This window comes from Crocodylus porosus, unplaced genomic scaffold, assembly GCF_001723895.1.
Source record: "Crocodylus porosus isolate Cpor-Errol unplaced genomic scaffold, CroPor_comp1, whole genome shotgun sequence".
NCBI classification, from domain to species: domain Eukaryota; kingdom Metazoa; phylum Chordata; order Crocodylia; family Crocodylidae; genus Crocodylus; species Crocodylus porosus.
This window is the reverse complement of record NW_017728943.1, coordinates 80,129,974-80,143,159: the sequence shown is the minus strand read 5'-3', so window position 1 is coordinate 80,143,159 and position 13,186 is coordinate 80,129,974. Positions and strand designations below refer to the sequence as shown.

The 13,186-nt window shown below is 38.7% G+C and overlaps 1 protein-coding gene across 2 annotated transcripts in view; it reads left to right on the top strand.

The window, feature by feature from the left end:
- ZFAND3 (zinc finger AN1-type containing 3) overlaps positions 1–13,186 on the top strand; it is a 188,890-nt gene that overhangs the window by 121,928 nt on the left and 53,776 nt on the right. For both annotated transcript variants that reach the window (XM_019549630.1, XM_019549631.1), the window contains one exon: positions 7,129–7,194. In XM_019549630.1, coding sequence (XP_019405175.1) covers positions 7,129–7,194 — 66 coding nt within the window. The remainder of the gene's footprint in view (positions 1–7,128; positions 7,195–13,186) is intronic.

Genomic DNA, 13,186 nt, shown 5'->3' with positions numbered 1-13,186 from the left:
CTTTGGGGTCCCTTCCAGCCCTATGATTGTATGATTCCAGTCCATGATTTGCTGGTTCTTAGTCTAAAAAAGTTGGGAACCACTGAACTATGCCACTTACATAAAACCACATAACTTAAATTGATTCTGCCTTGGGATTTTTGAATGTCTGTAGTTACAGAGTAGATATAGACAATACACACAAACTGGTTAAGTGATCAGAAATAAATCTAAACCCATAACCATTACAGAAGTTCAGCACACAGAGACCAGTCTAAAAATGGCAGAACCCTGTCTAAGATGGACTTTATTCAACATGCATTCAAATCTAATCGATTCACTTGTACAGTGAATCGAACTTCTATACTAGATCCCCTATTGAGTAAACTGAGATTACTGTCCTGTGGCATCCCAGCCTCCTCTGCAGACCCCTTCAACTCCCCCCTTGTGGAGAAGCACACTAGAACTCAGCCCATGCTAGTCTGCTCCAGCTGAGTGCTTAGTGGGCCCCAACCCTGAGCTGTCACTGAGCAGAGGCAGCACACCCTCTCCCCAGTCCTGCCTTCTGCCTGTAGCCATCTGTGAACTGCAGGCAGAGAAAGGGGGCATCCATGTTGCCTGCATGAGCCCTGCAGCCTGGGCACCCACACCCATGCTCTGTGCCCCCCCCCCACTCCATCACAAAGTACCCCATGATGTATACACATACCTGACACTTAAGCCTAAGTGAACCCCCGTGCTTGGGCACAGCTCCACGGAGCTGACGCTGGCTTCCTGCATACCCAGCCAGGGACCCCCATGCCCAGTACCCAACTCTGACTCCCACACACCGCATCTCAGAGGCCAGAGACAGGTGCCCTGCCACCCAGACCCCAGCATGGACCCCTACCCCTCCTTCGAGGAGGGATCTGGTGCCAGGTGGTTTTTCTCTGGTGTGGCAGAAGGTAGAACATCAAAACTGAGCCTACAAGGAGGCAACCCTGTGACCCCCATGGCTCAGCCATAGCCAGGAGGTACCCAGGCCGTGGGCATCTGGGATGCTGCAAGGCTTTTTTGGCCCACAGCTACAGGGTGCCAGAGTACTAGGGTGGGAGGGGTGTGTGGGCTTGCGTGGCTGTCAGTGAGGGATGGCCCCGGTGTTTGGTTATGCTCAGCAGCCTCCAGCAGCCCAGGGAGCCTGCAGCACCCCCAACCTGCAAGTCTCAATCAGTGCAAGCAGCCTGCATGCCCCCTCACACCTGTCCCCACTAACAGGCAGACATATACTGTTCACTGTAGATTTAACCTAAGCCACTAACAGAAAACTATGCAACTTAGATTGATTCTGCCTCAGGCTTTTTGAATGTCTGTACTTAGCCAATATTCCCACCACAGAATGGCACCAATTAAGACCAACAATGTAATGGTGATTTTTGCGTTGCAAAATGGCATATAAATAAAATCCTCAAAGATGATTGAAGACAGCCTCATTAGATTGAGAAAAATGCATAATTATTTAAATGTCCTTTCTTCTGAGCTATGTTTAATGGTGGAAGCAACCAAAATTGTTGTGCAGCTTATTCATTCTGCAGCAAATTACTTCTTCCAGGGATTTGCTTTTTCTTACAGGAAGAGTGTGCTATTTGTGCAGACTGAGCTTACATAGGTTTAACATTCTTGTTTTAGGTCTTCATGTACTTGTACATCTAATCGATGACTCTTCAAACTTGATTATGTAGAAAAATTAGGTATGTCTCTACTGATTAAGCAAATGCACAAACTAAATTCCTGGTGTGGCCAAATGTCCAAAGTGTTGGTCTTTCCTGTTTTGCCAATGCCCTCAGTATTTCTCCTATAACCTCACAGAGCCCCTATTGCTATGCAGGTATCTTGAGAAACCACCTCTCCTTTAACTGCCATTTTAGCTCCTCTTTCAAAAGAGACTGCTTTTTATTCCTTGTATAGGAACCTCCTAGCTCCCTTTAAGACCCCCTGAAGTTAGAACAAGGTTCAGATGTACACTGATTTGTTTTGACCACTGTAGATCTAAGTTTCTTTTACATTGTTGGCTTCATGGTCATGTTTGTTCACTAGGTACTTAGTGTTTATAGTATTCATGATTTTATTTGGGGAAAAAAACATTGTATGTATGTGTATATAATAATATATTAATCTGTGTGCCATTGTGTAGTCCAGCTGCCTTCAGTCCATACTAGGGCTGTATGGATAGATGTAACATTTGTGCTGGGGGAAGTGCCTTTCTTCTGACAAAAAATGAGCATGCAGCTGTTCAAAGTTTTATTTTTGCAGAAAAGAGCTGGCTCTTGCATCAGCTGGAAAGCTATATGCTTCTTTCAGTAGTGGAATACCCCCAGTATCCCAGTCTTCCACCCTGCCTTCCTCTTTGGAATGGGTCAAATTGCTTTGGGATCAGTTGTGTTTCAGGGGTATAGCACAGTCTGTCCTGGCTCACCTGTGAGTGGGTAAGGGCAGAGAGCATAAATCTGCAAACTTCCACCTCTCTCCTCCCTACCACCCCACCCACTTCACCTGCCCAAGGCCTGGAGCCACCTTTCCCCTGCAGCCACCTCCAGCTGATGCATCAACCAGACAGCATGTCTGCATAGGGGTGGCAAAACAGTGGTTCCCCATCACCCAGCTGGAGAGTTCTCTTTCAAGGCAACTTTGACTCCTCACCACATTTTCCAGGCATTTTCCAGTTCATATCCCCAACCTCCCCTTCTGTTTGCTAAGGAGTCTCCGATAACTGAACTATGCCATCAGATGTGGGGCATTCAAATTTCAAATGCTATCCCCTTCAATGGCAAACAAAGGTTACAAGTATTTGGGTTATTTTGAGTTTACTGACAGACTAAAGTAATAAAATCTAGGCTATCTAGTCAGTTCTTATTTAACAAAAGAAAAGAACTAGTATAGATCAGGTCCTCTGCCTTGCAGTAACTTTTGTTTTGGGTATTTGCACAAGGAAGCCCAGGCATTGCTCTGACAGACAACACTTCACAAGCTTCTGCGTAAAGTGTCAAGAAGGTGCTTGTTCCCAAGAATAGGTCCTGTCAATCCAGTCCAATTGCTAAAGTGCTATGAGGAGTCTCTTTCTCCATTGTCAGCAGTTAACAAATAATGCATAATAATCCCACTGGTTTTTTAAAACTTGTTTCACATTTGTCAGAATCTTTTGGATCTGTAAAGGAAAATATTCTAGAGAGAAGGCAGTTATACATGCTGCTAGTTTTATGTGTATTCAATTTGTGTTGGATATAAGAAAATTGACTGCTTTTTGTATTGCATAGAAAACTTGTAAAGTGCATTCTAGTGACTAAGGTTCTTGCTAGATAGTTCAAACTGTTGCATTTGTGTTCCACTAATTTTGTTCCATTAGTTAAATTTGGAGACCCAAAATTATTTGTCTGAGTAGGATTTTGATGTATCGGTATGTTTAGTGCTGCAAAAGGTGAATCGGCGTCATATTAGGTGGAATGAAATTGACAAGGTATTTGAAAAGGGATGATGCATTTCTAATTAGTCTACAGTGCCTGTAGATGGAAATTAATTATATTGTTATGTAAATGTCATGTTAATTAAGAGAGCATATTGGAAGAGTAATAAATCTGCAAAAGAAATGGGTAAGTTAACTATTTTTATGTTTTATTAATATTTTACTGTTACATGAGAATATGATAGTGAAATGTTAGTTTGATTATTGGGCCACAGACCATTTTTAACTAACTATTTGACAGTCTGTTTGTCCTAACTGATGCCCTTCTATTGTATTATGTTAACAGTAGCTACAAGTTAGTGATACCAGGAGCCAAAAATAACTAAGCGCTGCAGGCGTATTAACAAGATTACCTATATTTTTCTACATTTCCAATTTACAAAGTATTTCACTTTGGTGGCCTTCTCTTTCAGGGCTGAATATACAAACCCAACTTATTTTCACCATAAAATTTGCCATATTTTGGCTGCTGTAAAGCTCCAGTTCCTGAATTCATATGCTAGTGTTGGAGAGTATCAGCTTTCATTATGTCTGCTTCTGCATCTCTTATTAAAGAAACTCAAACTCCTTAAAATCTCATGACTAAGCTAACTGCATGAATTTCGGATCTGCAGATAGGATAATGAAGTACATGTAAAAGCTATATTATTCTTCAGCTTTAGTCTTATAACATTTTGCAGTGAGAGCAATTAGCAGTCTCCAGCCTTTTGGATTACACCATGAGCTGGCCCCTGGATTCTTTCATTTGCAGATGTATTGTGCACATGAGCATTTTGTGAATCCTGGTCAATTCCCCTGAGCCCTGATTTCAGGTACTTGCGTTTTGATACTTGGGCGAGATGTGTTATCTTTACCAAGTAGGTTGGACCACCATCCTCACTTACCTGAGTTAATTTTTCTATGCAATACTAATTTCAGCCCAGTGAAAAATATTCTGTCCTATTTCAAAAAGTATAAAGATTTCTGCATTAGTTAACAATACAAAGGATTTGGCACCATGATTTCCATACAGAATAGCCGATTCAAGCCCATGCTACATAGTACTGCATTATGCATGATTATTTTTAATGCTGAAACAAAAAACAACTGTAGAAGTGTTGCAAAGGGCATGCCAGCTTTGTTTGTTATTAGGCATTAATGTATTTGCATGCAAATCCCAAGTTGTTAGTTGTTGAAATCCTAGTTTGGTGCAGTTCAAAACAAAACTATCTGAAAACACATAGTAAGACAATATAAAGAATCTTCCGTTATGTTTATGAGAATCCAGTACAATGAGGGATGCAGGTAGCTTATTCAGTTTTAGAAAATGACAAATTAGCATCCTATATTTGACTGTCTTCTGAGGAACCCAATTAAGATAAATCTTTACAATACTGTAAATATTTGCAGTAATCATGTTGGTTGGTCACATTCATTTTCTTGTGTGGTAAGGCCTGTCAGCTTTTATTTCTATTAAACTTGAAATAATCTAATTAAAATCTCTCTTTAAGTGGCCATAATACAGTTATTATATAAAATAAATTTATTGGAATGGCCTAGTTGGTGTTGAGCAGTGTTTACATGTAAACAGTTAACGTGCATCTGCTCTTTAAAATGGACACTGACGAACCTAACAGTTCTATATTTTAGTTTTGTGTGCATTTCCAACAAAACCTTTTTGTATTTGTTCTAAAAATCTTTTGCAATATTAATATCACAAACATTGCAGCATTGTGTTAGAGCTTGAGTCAGCTTGTCAGTAGTTCTTCAAACAGGTGTCAAATCTGTCTCAGGATCCTTTCATCTTTTTCTCTTCCCAAATGCATACCACCTTGTAGACTAATGCATTTTTCACACCTTGGACAATAGTATTACTAGCGTGAATTAATGTGACATCTAAAATTTTTACTTTTTAAATTCTGACATTTTTCTAACCCATGTAAAGAAGTTTAATTTTTTTAATGATTGTAGCTTGACAACTTTCCATTTAGCGTGCATTTTGATTTATCGTACAATCACTTAAAAGATTACTTGAAAGAGGGTATAAAATTGTATCTTTTGCTTGAAGACTCCTTGGAGGGCCAGAGAACTGTAGTGGGAGCTTTATCAGCGCTCATTTGAAAAGCTGGCAGTCTGAAATTTTAAAAGCTCATGAGATCTTTGTTCCCAAGTGCATTTCAGGGGACTGAGTTCAATAGATGATGTTTAAAAGAGCAGAGTTGTAGACAGGCTAATTAAAAATAATATTTTCAAGTCTTTCTTTTGCAGTGTTCTTATAATCCCATGAGATTTCCATCATAAACAGAATTGCCATGGCCCATCATTTTTATCTTAAAAATAAACAAAAGAAAATCTTAACAGGAAAATTCAGTAAAAAGGGAAAAAATGTTTGTTTTGGTTTTTTTTTAAAACAAAAATCTAGACATGAAATTGTTTGAAAAGAGAAGGCTACATTTGCTCTAGCAGTAGAGCTGTTTTCAGGATACATAACAACTAGATGCCTAGTTAATAGCCCAGTTAGTGGTACATCATACATCTGGAGTTAGGCTTATGGTGAACCCATTCTTACATTGAATTATTCATATTCTGATAGCCAAATTCTGCTAGACCAGATCTGATTTCAGGCTTTAGCTTTGTTATCATCTAATTAACAAAACTATGATGTATTATTACTGCCATTTACATTGCTGTCAATTTGTTTTGGCTCCAGTATATGGTTTTATTTGTCCTTTACTGCAATATAGTGAGTACCCTGAATTGGGTTGTTAGTTTAACAAGATCTCTAGAGAGCTCTTCCATGATGATGCATGTTAAGATGCTAGGAAGCTTAAAAGCAATGTACCACAAACAAATGCCAAATCAGTAGGCAGGAGTCCAGAACATGAAATAATTTGTCTACAAAAAAAGTAAGGTATTTGCTTGTGCTTAGATTATTTGCAAAACCATAGATTTGATCGCTTCCAGTGACCCCACAACAGTTTAGTCAGCAGTATTCTGTCTATACAATTCTTCCAGCAGTTCCAGCTGCACTTGCCATTCTTATTCCCTTGCCTTCACTACTACATAGTGTTGCTATCTGTTGTTCCAAACCTACTGTGCTCCGCCACAGGACAAAAAGTGATTTTTAGAAATGAGGCAAAATTCAGGCCTAGGATAAGGTGATTCATTGGTATTGTCTGACCTCTCCAGGCCTAACTTAAACTGCCTGTAAAGTCCCTTTGGGATAGAAAGCACTAGAAACAACAGGTGAAATCCCTGTGGAGCCAATTGAGCAATCTCTCACTGACTTCAGTGAAGCCAACATTTTAACCCATGATTTTACTTGTGGGTTACCTCCATGAGATCCTAGCTTGGTTAGAATGAACACAGTGCTTTTCCTAGCATAGAGGGAATGTTTCCAGTGTGTGTTCCTCTAAAGATATTGCTAATATATAACAAAACAAAACTTGTCTTCATATCTAATCACAAGGTGTGGTCAGATATTAATGGAGAGGCCAGGGTGGAGAATGAAGAGCTGCATAAATACAACTATTACTGCAGCTACTCCAAGATGCATTCAGATTTCAGAGGCTGCGCTACCTCAGATGCAATCCTGACTTTATTTATCTGCATGAAAGTTGCAAATATTTAATGTTAGCTTGTGTGTTAAAACTGTTGGTATTCTTTGTTTCCAGGTGGGCCATGCACAGGTACAGCTCATGTCTCCTTAACCACACCAACCAAAAGATCCTGTGACTCAGGTACCTTTTCCTTTGTGTCGGATTTAGCATAAAATATTGCTGTACGGTAGAACTTGAGTGTGGTAAATATTCCTTAAAATAGCGATGACAAATAAACCGTAATGATTTGCTGCTAAGTGTGAAAACTGAAGCATGGCAGTTGCTTATAATAAAAAATGGGCAGAGAATGAGAATTCTCTCAAAGTTTCCTCTAATGTCTAAACACTTAAATTTACTGCTTTTATCATTAATGTGACATAATCATGCAAAAATATAAAAGTAATCCAATTGGACAAAATTAAAATTTAGTTAGCTGGAGGGTCTTCAAAAGAGGCCCACTTTAAAAGTAATGTACAGAATTCAAAAAGCAAACCATTTCTGAGCAGAGTTGGCTACACCTTTCCTGATTGATTCCCTAGTCCGAAGGACTGATATTCACAACTTCTGTGACTAGGATAAGCCTAATTTTTCTCAGTTCTGACAGAACCCTCCACGTCCTGATTTCTGCATGTAGCTGTAAGCAACATTAGGGCTGAAAAAAGGTATTTCCTATTAATTAAGGATTATCTCTCTTTTGGGGATTGGTGTCCTTCATTGAGTCCTTCAGTAGATGTTTCGCAGCTTAGCACTTTGTCCACTGGGTCTCTTTCCTACAATCATCAAATATGAGAATTTTTCTTTCTGGTGTAGGCTTGGGGGTTCTGCTTTAACAAAAAAGTAAGTTTGCCTCTGTATTCCTAATTCCTGTTTTCCCTTCAAATAGTAACTGCTGTAATATCTAACTACAATTCTGACTAAAGGATGGTTAAATATCTTTCTGGATAGGTAGTCTTGAAAAATGCTGGGAGAAAGAATTACCTGAATATTAAAAATCTGATCATAATTAGCAAAATGGTTACTAAGGTTACAGTTTGCAGTGCGATATGGGAGCAACAGTATCTCCTTAGACTAAATAGGAGGGAATGACTAGATATGTTGGGAAATAGTTCATTAAACAGGTATGGTGTCTTTCCCCGGTAGTTTTTATACTTCCTGTTTGTGCTAGTAATCCAGAGAGATTTTTTTTTTTTTTTGGTCCTGTAGGCTCATGTGTGTGTTAGACTTACAGTGTTCTTGTAAACTAACAGAACTGCAAAGAAAGCTTGCCATCTTCTCTTCTGGAGTACAACTAAACAAACCAAAATGGTTTTCTATTGCTTTTGGTTTTCTTAGTTTTTACCAAACTGCTTTCACCTTGTCATCTTTTCAGTGATCAAGGCTTGCATGATTTGGTTGCAGCCTCTCATGCTGAGCCCCCTGCCAGCAGTTAACATTGTTTTTCCATGTAAAAATCATATGCAACTCACAAAAATACGCACATTCTATTAAACATAGTACATAAGTTGTGTAAAAGTGAAAGTGTTTTAAATATAAAATACATTGTCAGGATAAATGCTTTGCTTGCTGTTAGCATTTCACCTAGTTTTGACAATGGAAATAAAGTAGGCAGTTTTACTTTTAGACAGTTCCAAGACAATTTAATGTATAGGCTCTGATGCTTTTGCATGATGTGAGGAAAGTCTCACCTGAAAAAAAACACTTTGTGAGTATAGATCACAGATAATGTTTAATGTACCAATTGTCATTTTTTAAAAATTGTGTTAAAATGGGCTTTTTCAAAACTTCAAATATTTTCATTGCTGCTTGATGAAGAGAGGGGTGTGCTTTTCTGGCCAGTTGTAAGGAATCCAATTAAGTACGGTATTTAAAAGAGGCATGAATTGCAAGGATTTTTACTGTATACATATAAAATTAAAGTTTGGGTTATAGTGAACTAGTGAACCTTATAAAGAAGAATACTGTGAGGGCTACTATAGGTATTTCATGTTCATTCAACATTTGCCATAGTAGCAGTTCAGCTTCTTTTTATGTCTAAGAAGTTGGTTAATTTGATTATTAAAAAATGTATTGCTCAATGTTACCCACTATATATAACTCTCCCTTTTGTGAGAATCCTACATTTCTGCTCTGTTGAGCTTTAAAGGAAGAATGTTTTGGTGTGAGTTCAGCTGAATATTTTTTTTCACTTCCAGTATAGATTTTCCCTTACGTTTGCAGTATCAGTGTTTGAGACCAGAAAAACAGAAATCTGCCCTGCATATGTTAGATGTAGGTTCCTATCAGGAGAATTTTAAGGAATACCTAAACCTTTCATATATTATTAGTATTTAATGTAACTGAAGATGATCAGAACAATAAATCTGTCAAGACAAGGAAAAGGTGGTAGAGGAAGCTGAGTTTCTTTTAGTTTTTACCTTATGAACGTCTGTCCCTTTGGGTCCCAGAGAATCATTTGTGACAAAGATATATAATACCATATATTGTTTTTTCCTCTTTGCCAAAGTTGATGGTTTGGCTGTCAAGGTATTTATATTCTAAAGTGTGCCCAAAGGATAAGGATTTTGTAAAAGCAAAGAACTTTGGGCTCTGGCCTGCTGCATGGGTTTTTGTGTGGCTTGGGTTGTCTCCTCTGGAATAAGAATTAATGCTATCATTAATGTCAGGCATCACTCCAGTAAGGCCTGTGCAATTAATTGTGGCATCTTTTCTCTTTACTTGCACCCTTGCCCTGATAATACAGTATCATGTACTGTATTACACCATCTTAGAGTTGTATAGCAGAGGAGTAATATATAAATCTAGTTGGGGGTAGTCCTGCTTTTGAGCTGGGGCTTGGACTACATGACCTCCTGAGATCCCCTCTAACCCTAATTTTCTATGATTTTAAATCATAACAGTTAGATTTCAAAACATTTTTGTACAATTTGGACATTTCTGGAAAGGTTAATGGAACTCTGAGCGCACTGCTGCCAGTTCCAAATTGTGCTTTTTTAAAAAAGCTATAATAGAAACAGAAAGATCAGGTGCGGTAATAATACAGCCAGTCTACATTATTCATCTATAAGTTTGATGGATTTATAGAGATACGTTACCTCATTTCTTATAGGTGGCTCATTGGAATCGAGATTACTGATGTTTCATGGAGTTGTGGGTGCTGTAGTGTTAGGCATAAGCTTGAGCATGAGTCTCCAAGATGCAGAGCACGCTGGCACTGATCCACAAAAGCATTTGAGCACATGCTTAGCTTAAAGCACAAGAAGGTTCCCATTAAGGTAATAGGACTACTTAGATGCTGACATTTAGGCATGTGCTTAAGTGCTCTGGTCTGATACAAGCACATTGCAGGATTTGGGCCTGTATCGTCTCAGCTGACAACCTACTTGGGAGATCTAGAAGGACAGTGTGGAGTGCCAATCAAATGAATGGCTCTTTGGTTTGAGCTGTGACTGAAACGTCCTTTTTATGATCAGGTTTTAACCCCCCTTATATGTCTAGTAAGGGCAAAAAGCTCAGGTCTACCATTAATTAGATATTCTATTGCTCTGCAGTGGTAAAATGTTTCTGCTAACAATGTAACAAAAGTTAGTGAAGGATTTTCTTTAGTATAAAAACAACTCTGAGGGGGCTTTGTTGTTCCAGTTGACCTTTTAATGTGTATTTTTAAGTGAACTTCAGTGTCTGACTGCTGGAGGACATTGTGTTAGAAATCCAACCTTCCTAGAGCCTTCTCACACAAAGGCATGTGATGATAGAACGGCCGCAGAGTTGCATTATAAATCACCCAGGCCTGGCAATGATAGTGCCCATTAGAGACACTTTTTTACCCCGCTCAGTTCTCAGCTGTACTAATAGAACAGCACATCAAGCAAGGCTGTAAATAAAAGTTATTACCTAATAGGTGGGTACTGAAGTGGAACGGACAGGAGCTGAGGCATGGAGGCCTTATTACCGCTCATCAGCAATTATAAACAGGATAAAGTGTCTGGGACTTGCACTGATGCAGCAAGGGCTAATAGAGGCTGGGAGATGACACTGTACCATGATCAAATGATGTATGTTGATGGGTTTTTACTGCCTCATCTTGCTGCCTATTTCTGAGACGAGTTGTATTATCCGTTCTATGCTCTCAAATCTATCTGGATAGACAGATCAGTTTCCTCTCCTGCCAGAAGGTGTCTGGTATTTGCTGCACACATACTTTGCATTAGTTTTGCAAGGTTGATGTCTAAGAGCATTTTGAAAAGTTTTATGATTGTAGATTAATATCCTAATTATAAGTACTGTAATAGGCTTGTCTGTAAACAGCTTTAAAGGCCTAATGCCACAGTTACAGGATTTAGCTTCAGCATCCTTAAGCATACACCTGTTTATTTTTAACCTGCATGTAAACTCGTTACAGAACCACTGCCCTCAATAAGAAAGGTGACTGAGCATGTCTGATAGTTCATCAGAATTCTTTCCTAAACTAAATGATGACTCTGACATCCAGTAGTTTGGGGTTTTTTAAAGTCCCAAAGAGGAGCATTGTATATTGAAAGCAAAAAAAATAAAAATTCTCAGCTATGGTGATCACAAACAGTTACTGCTGTGTAATAGAAACAAAACTTCAGGTATGCCTGGATGACACTTTAAAATCTTGTAAATATCGCATATGTGGCAATATTCAGGGGGAAAAAAGGCATTGCTGATCTTTGATTATTCACTTCCACTGAAATCTCATAAACTTTTGTGATGGTTCTTTAGAAAAGTCAGAGAGGACACAATGGCTTTGAAATTAACCTTTCCCAGCTTGATTCTAAAGACGTTTGCAAGATCCCTGATAGTTCAAATATTAATCACTCATACTGTTTGCTTCTGAGCAGACACTTTCTTTTATTCAGTGAAAAATACAACATTTAGAAATGAAAAGGCGTTCAGTGGCATGAAGTCGGAACAGCCTGTCTTCCTCTGTCCCTTACTCAATAAAATCAAAAAAATGCATACAGATTATCCTGTTCCCTCAAGAGCTATTACGATATGAGGACTTAAATCTCTTATCTGCCTTACCTGAAATATTAATGTAAACTCTGCCTTTTCAAAATCAGTATTTGTATGAGTTATTTCTTTTCTTTTCTTTTTAATTGTCATTGCTTGGTTTCAAACGATTGTCTGCTTATGTGTTTTCGCTCATGAAGAGGGTATATATTAAAAAAGTGTAACAGACATTAGTCACTGCAGATCATCAGTTTTCCTCTTGGTGCTGTCCTTCCTTTCTGTACCATACAGCTGTGCCTACAATGTGCATATTCACACACAATGTTTGTAGATCATGGGTTGATATTCCCAACTTTTCTACTTATCAGCAAACCTACTCAGTAAGGGAAAAAAGTTACAGGTACAAAACACAGGAGTTCATTGTGAAAAGATGTCACCTTGTTATTTGGCACGTTTATACAACATTTTACATGTTGACTATATGAATCAATTTTCACAACACCCTTTTAAGTCAGTTAAGTATTATCCTCATGTTAAATTTGCATAACACACCCAATACTGAAGTTCAGAAACTAGGATTCCCTACCTTTCATTCTGTGTTAAATAAAACATTAGTAATTCTGCCGTCTTAGATTTGGAAGTAATAGGGCATAAAGCATTTTAGATTTGTCTTGGAAGCCAAAGCCTTGTTAAACTTGCACAGGTGCAACTAAAATCAGTATAGACACCAGTACAAAACTCAGAGCATGGACATCAGGCATGTTTACACACGTCTAAGTGCCTAAAATCTGAGGGTGTAAAGTTACCGCCCCCAAAAATCTACAGTTCAGACACCAGTGTAAAATATGCTAATGTAGTATAATTTGCCCAGAGCAGCTATATGCTCAGTAAAGACAGGCTGTCATTACCTGTTTTTCTGCCACCTATTCATTCATAGTTTCATAGTTGGTAGGGTCGAAAGGGACCTGAGCAGATCAAGTCCAACCCCCTGCCATGGCAGGAAAAAGTACTGGGGTCAAACGACTCCAGCAAGGTGTTTGTCTAGCCTCCTCTTAAAGACCTCCAGGGTAGGAGCCAGCACCACTTCGCTTGGAAGTTGTTTCCAGATCCTAGCTACCCTGACTGTGAAGTAGCGCTTCCTGATGTCTAGCCTAAATCT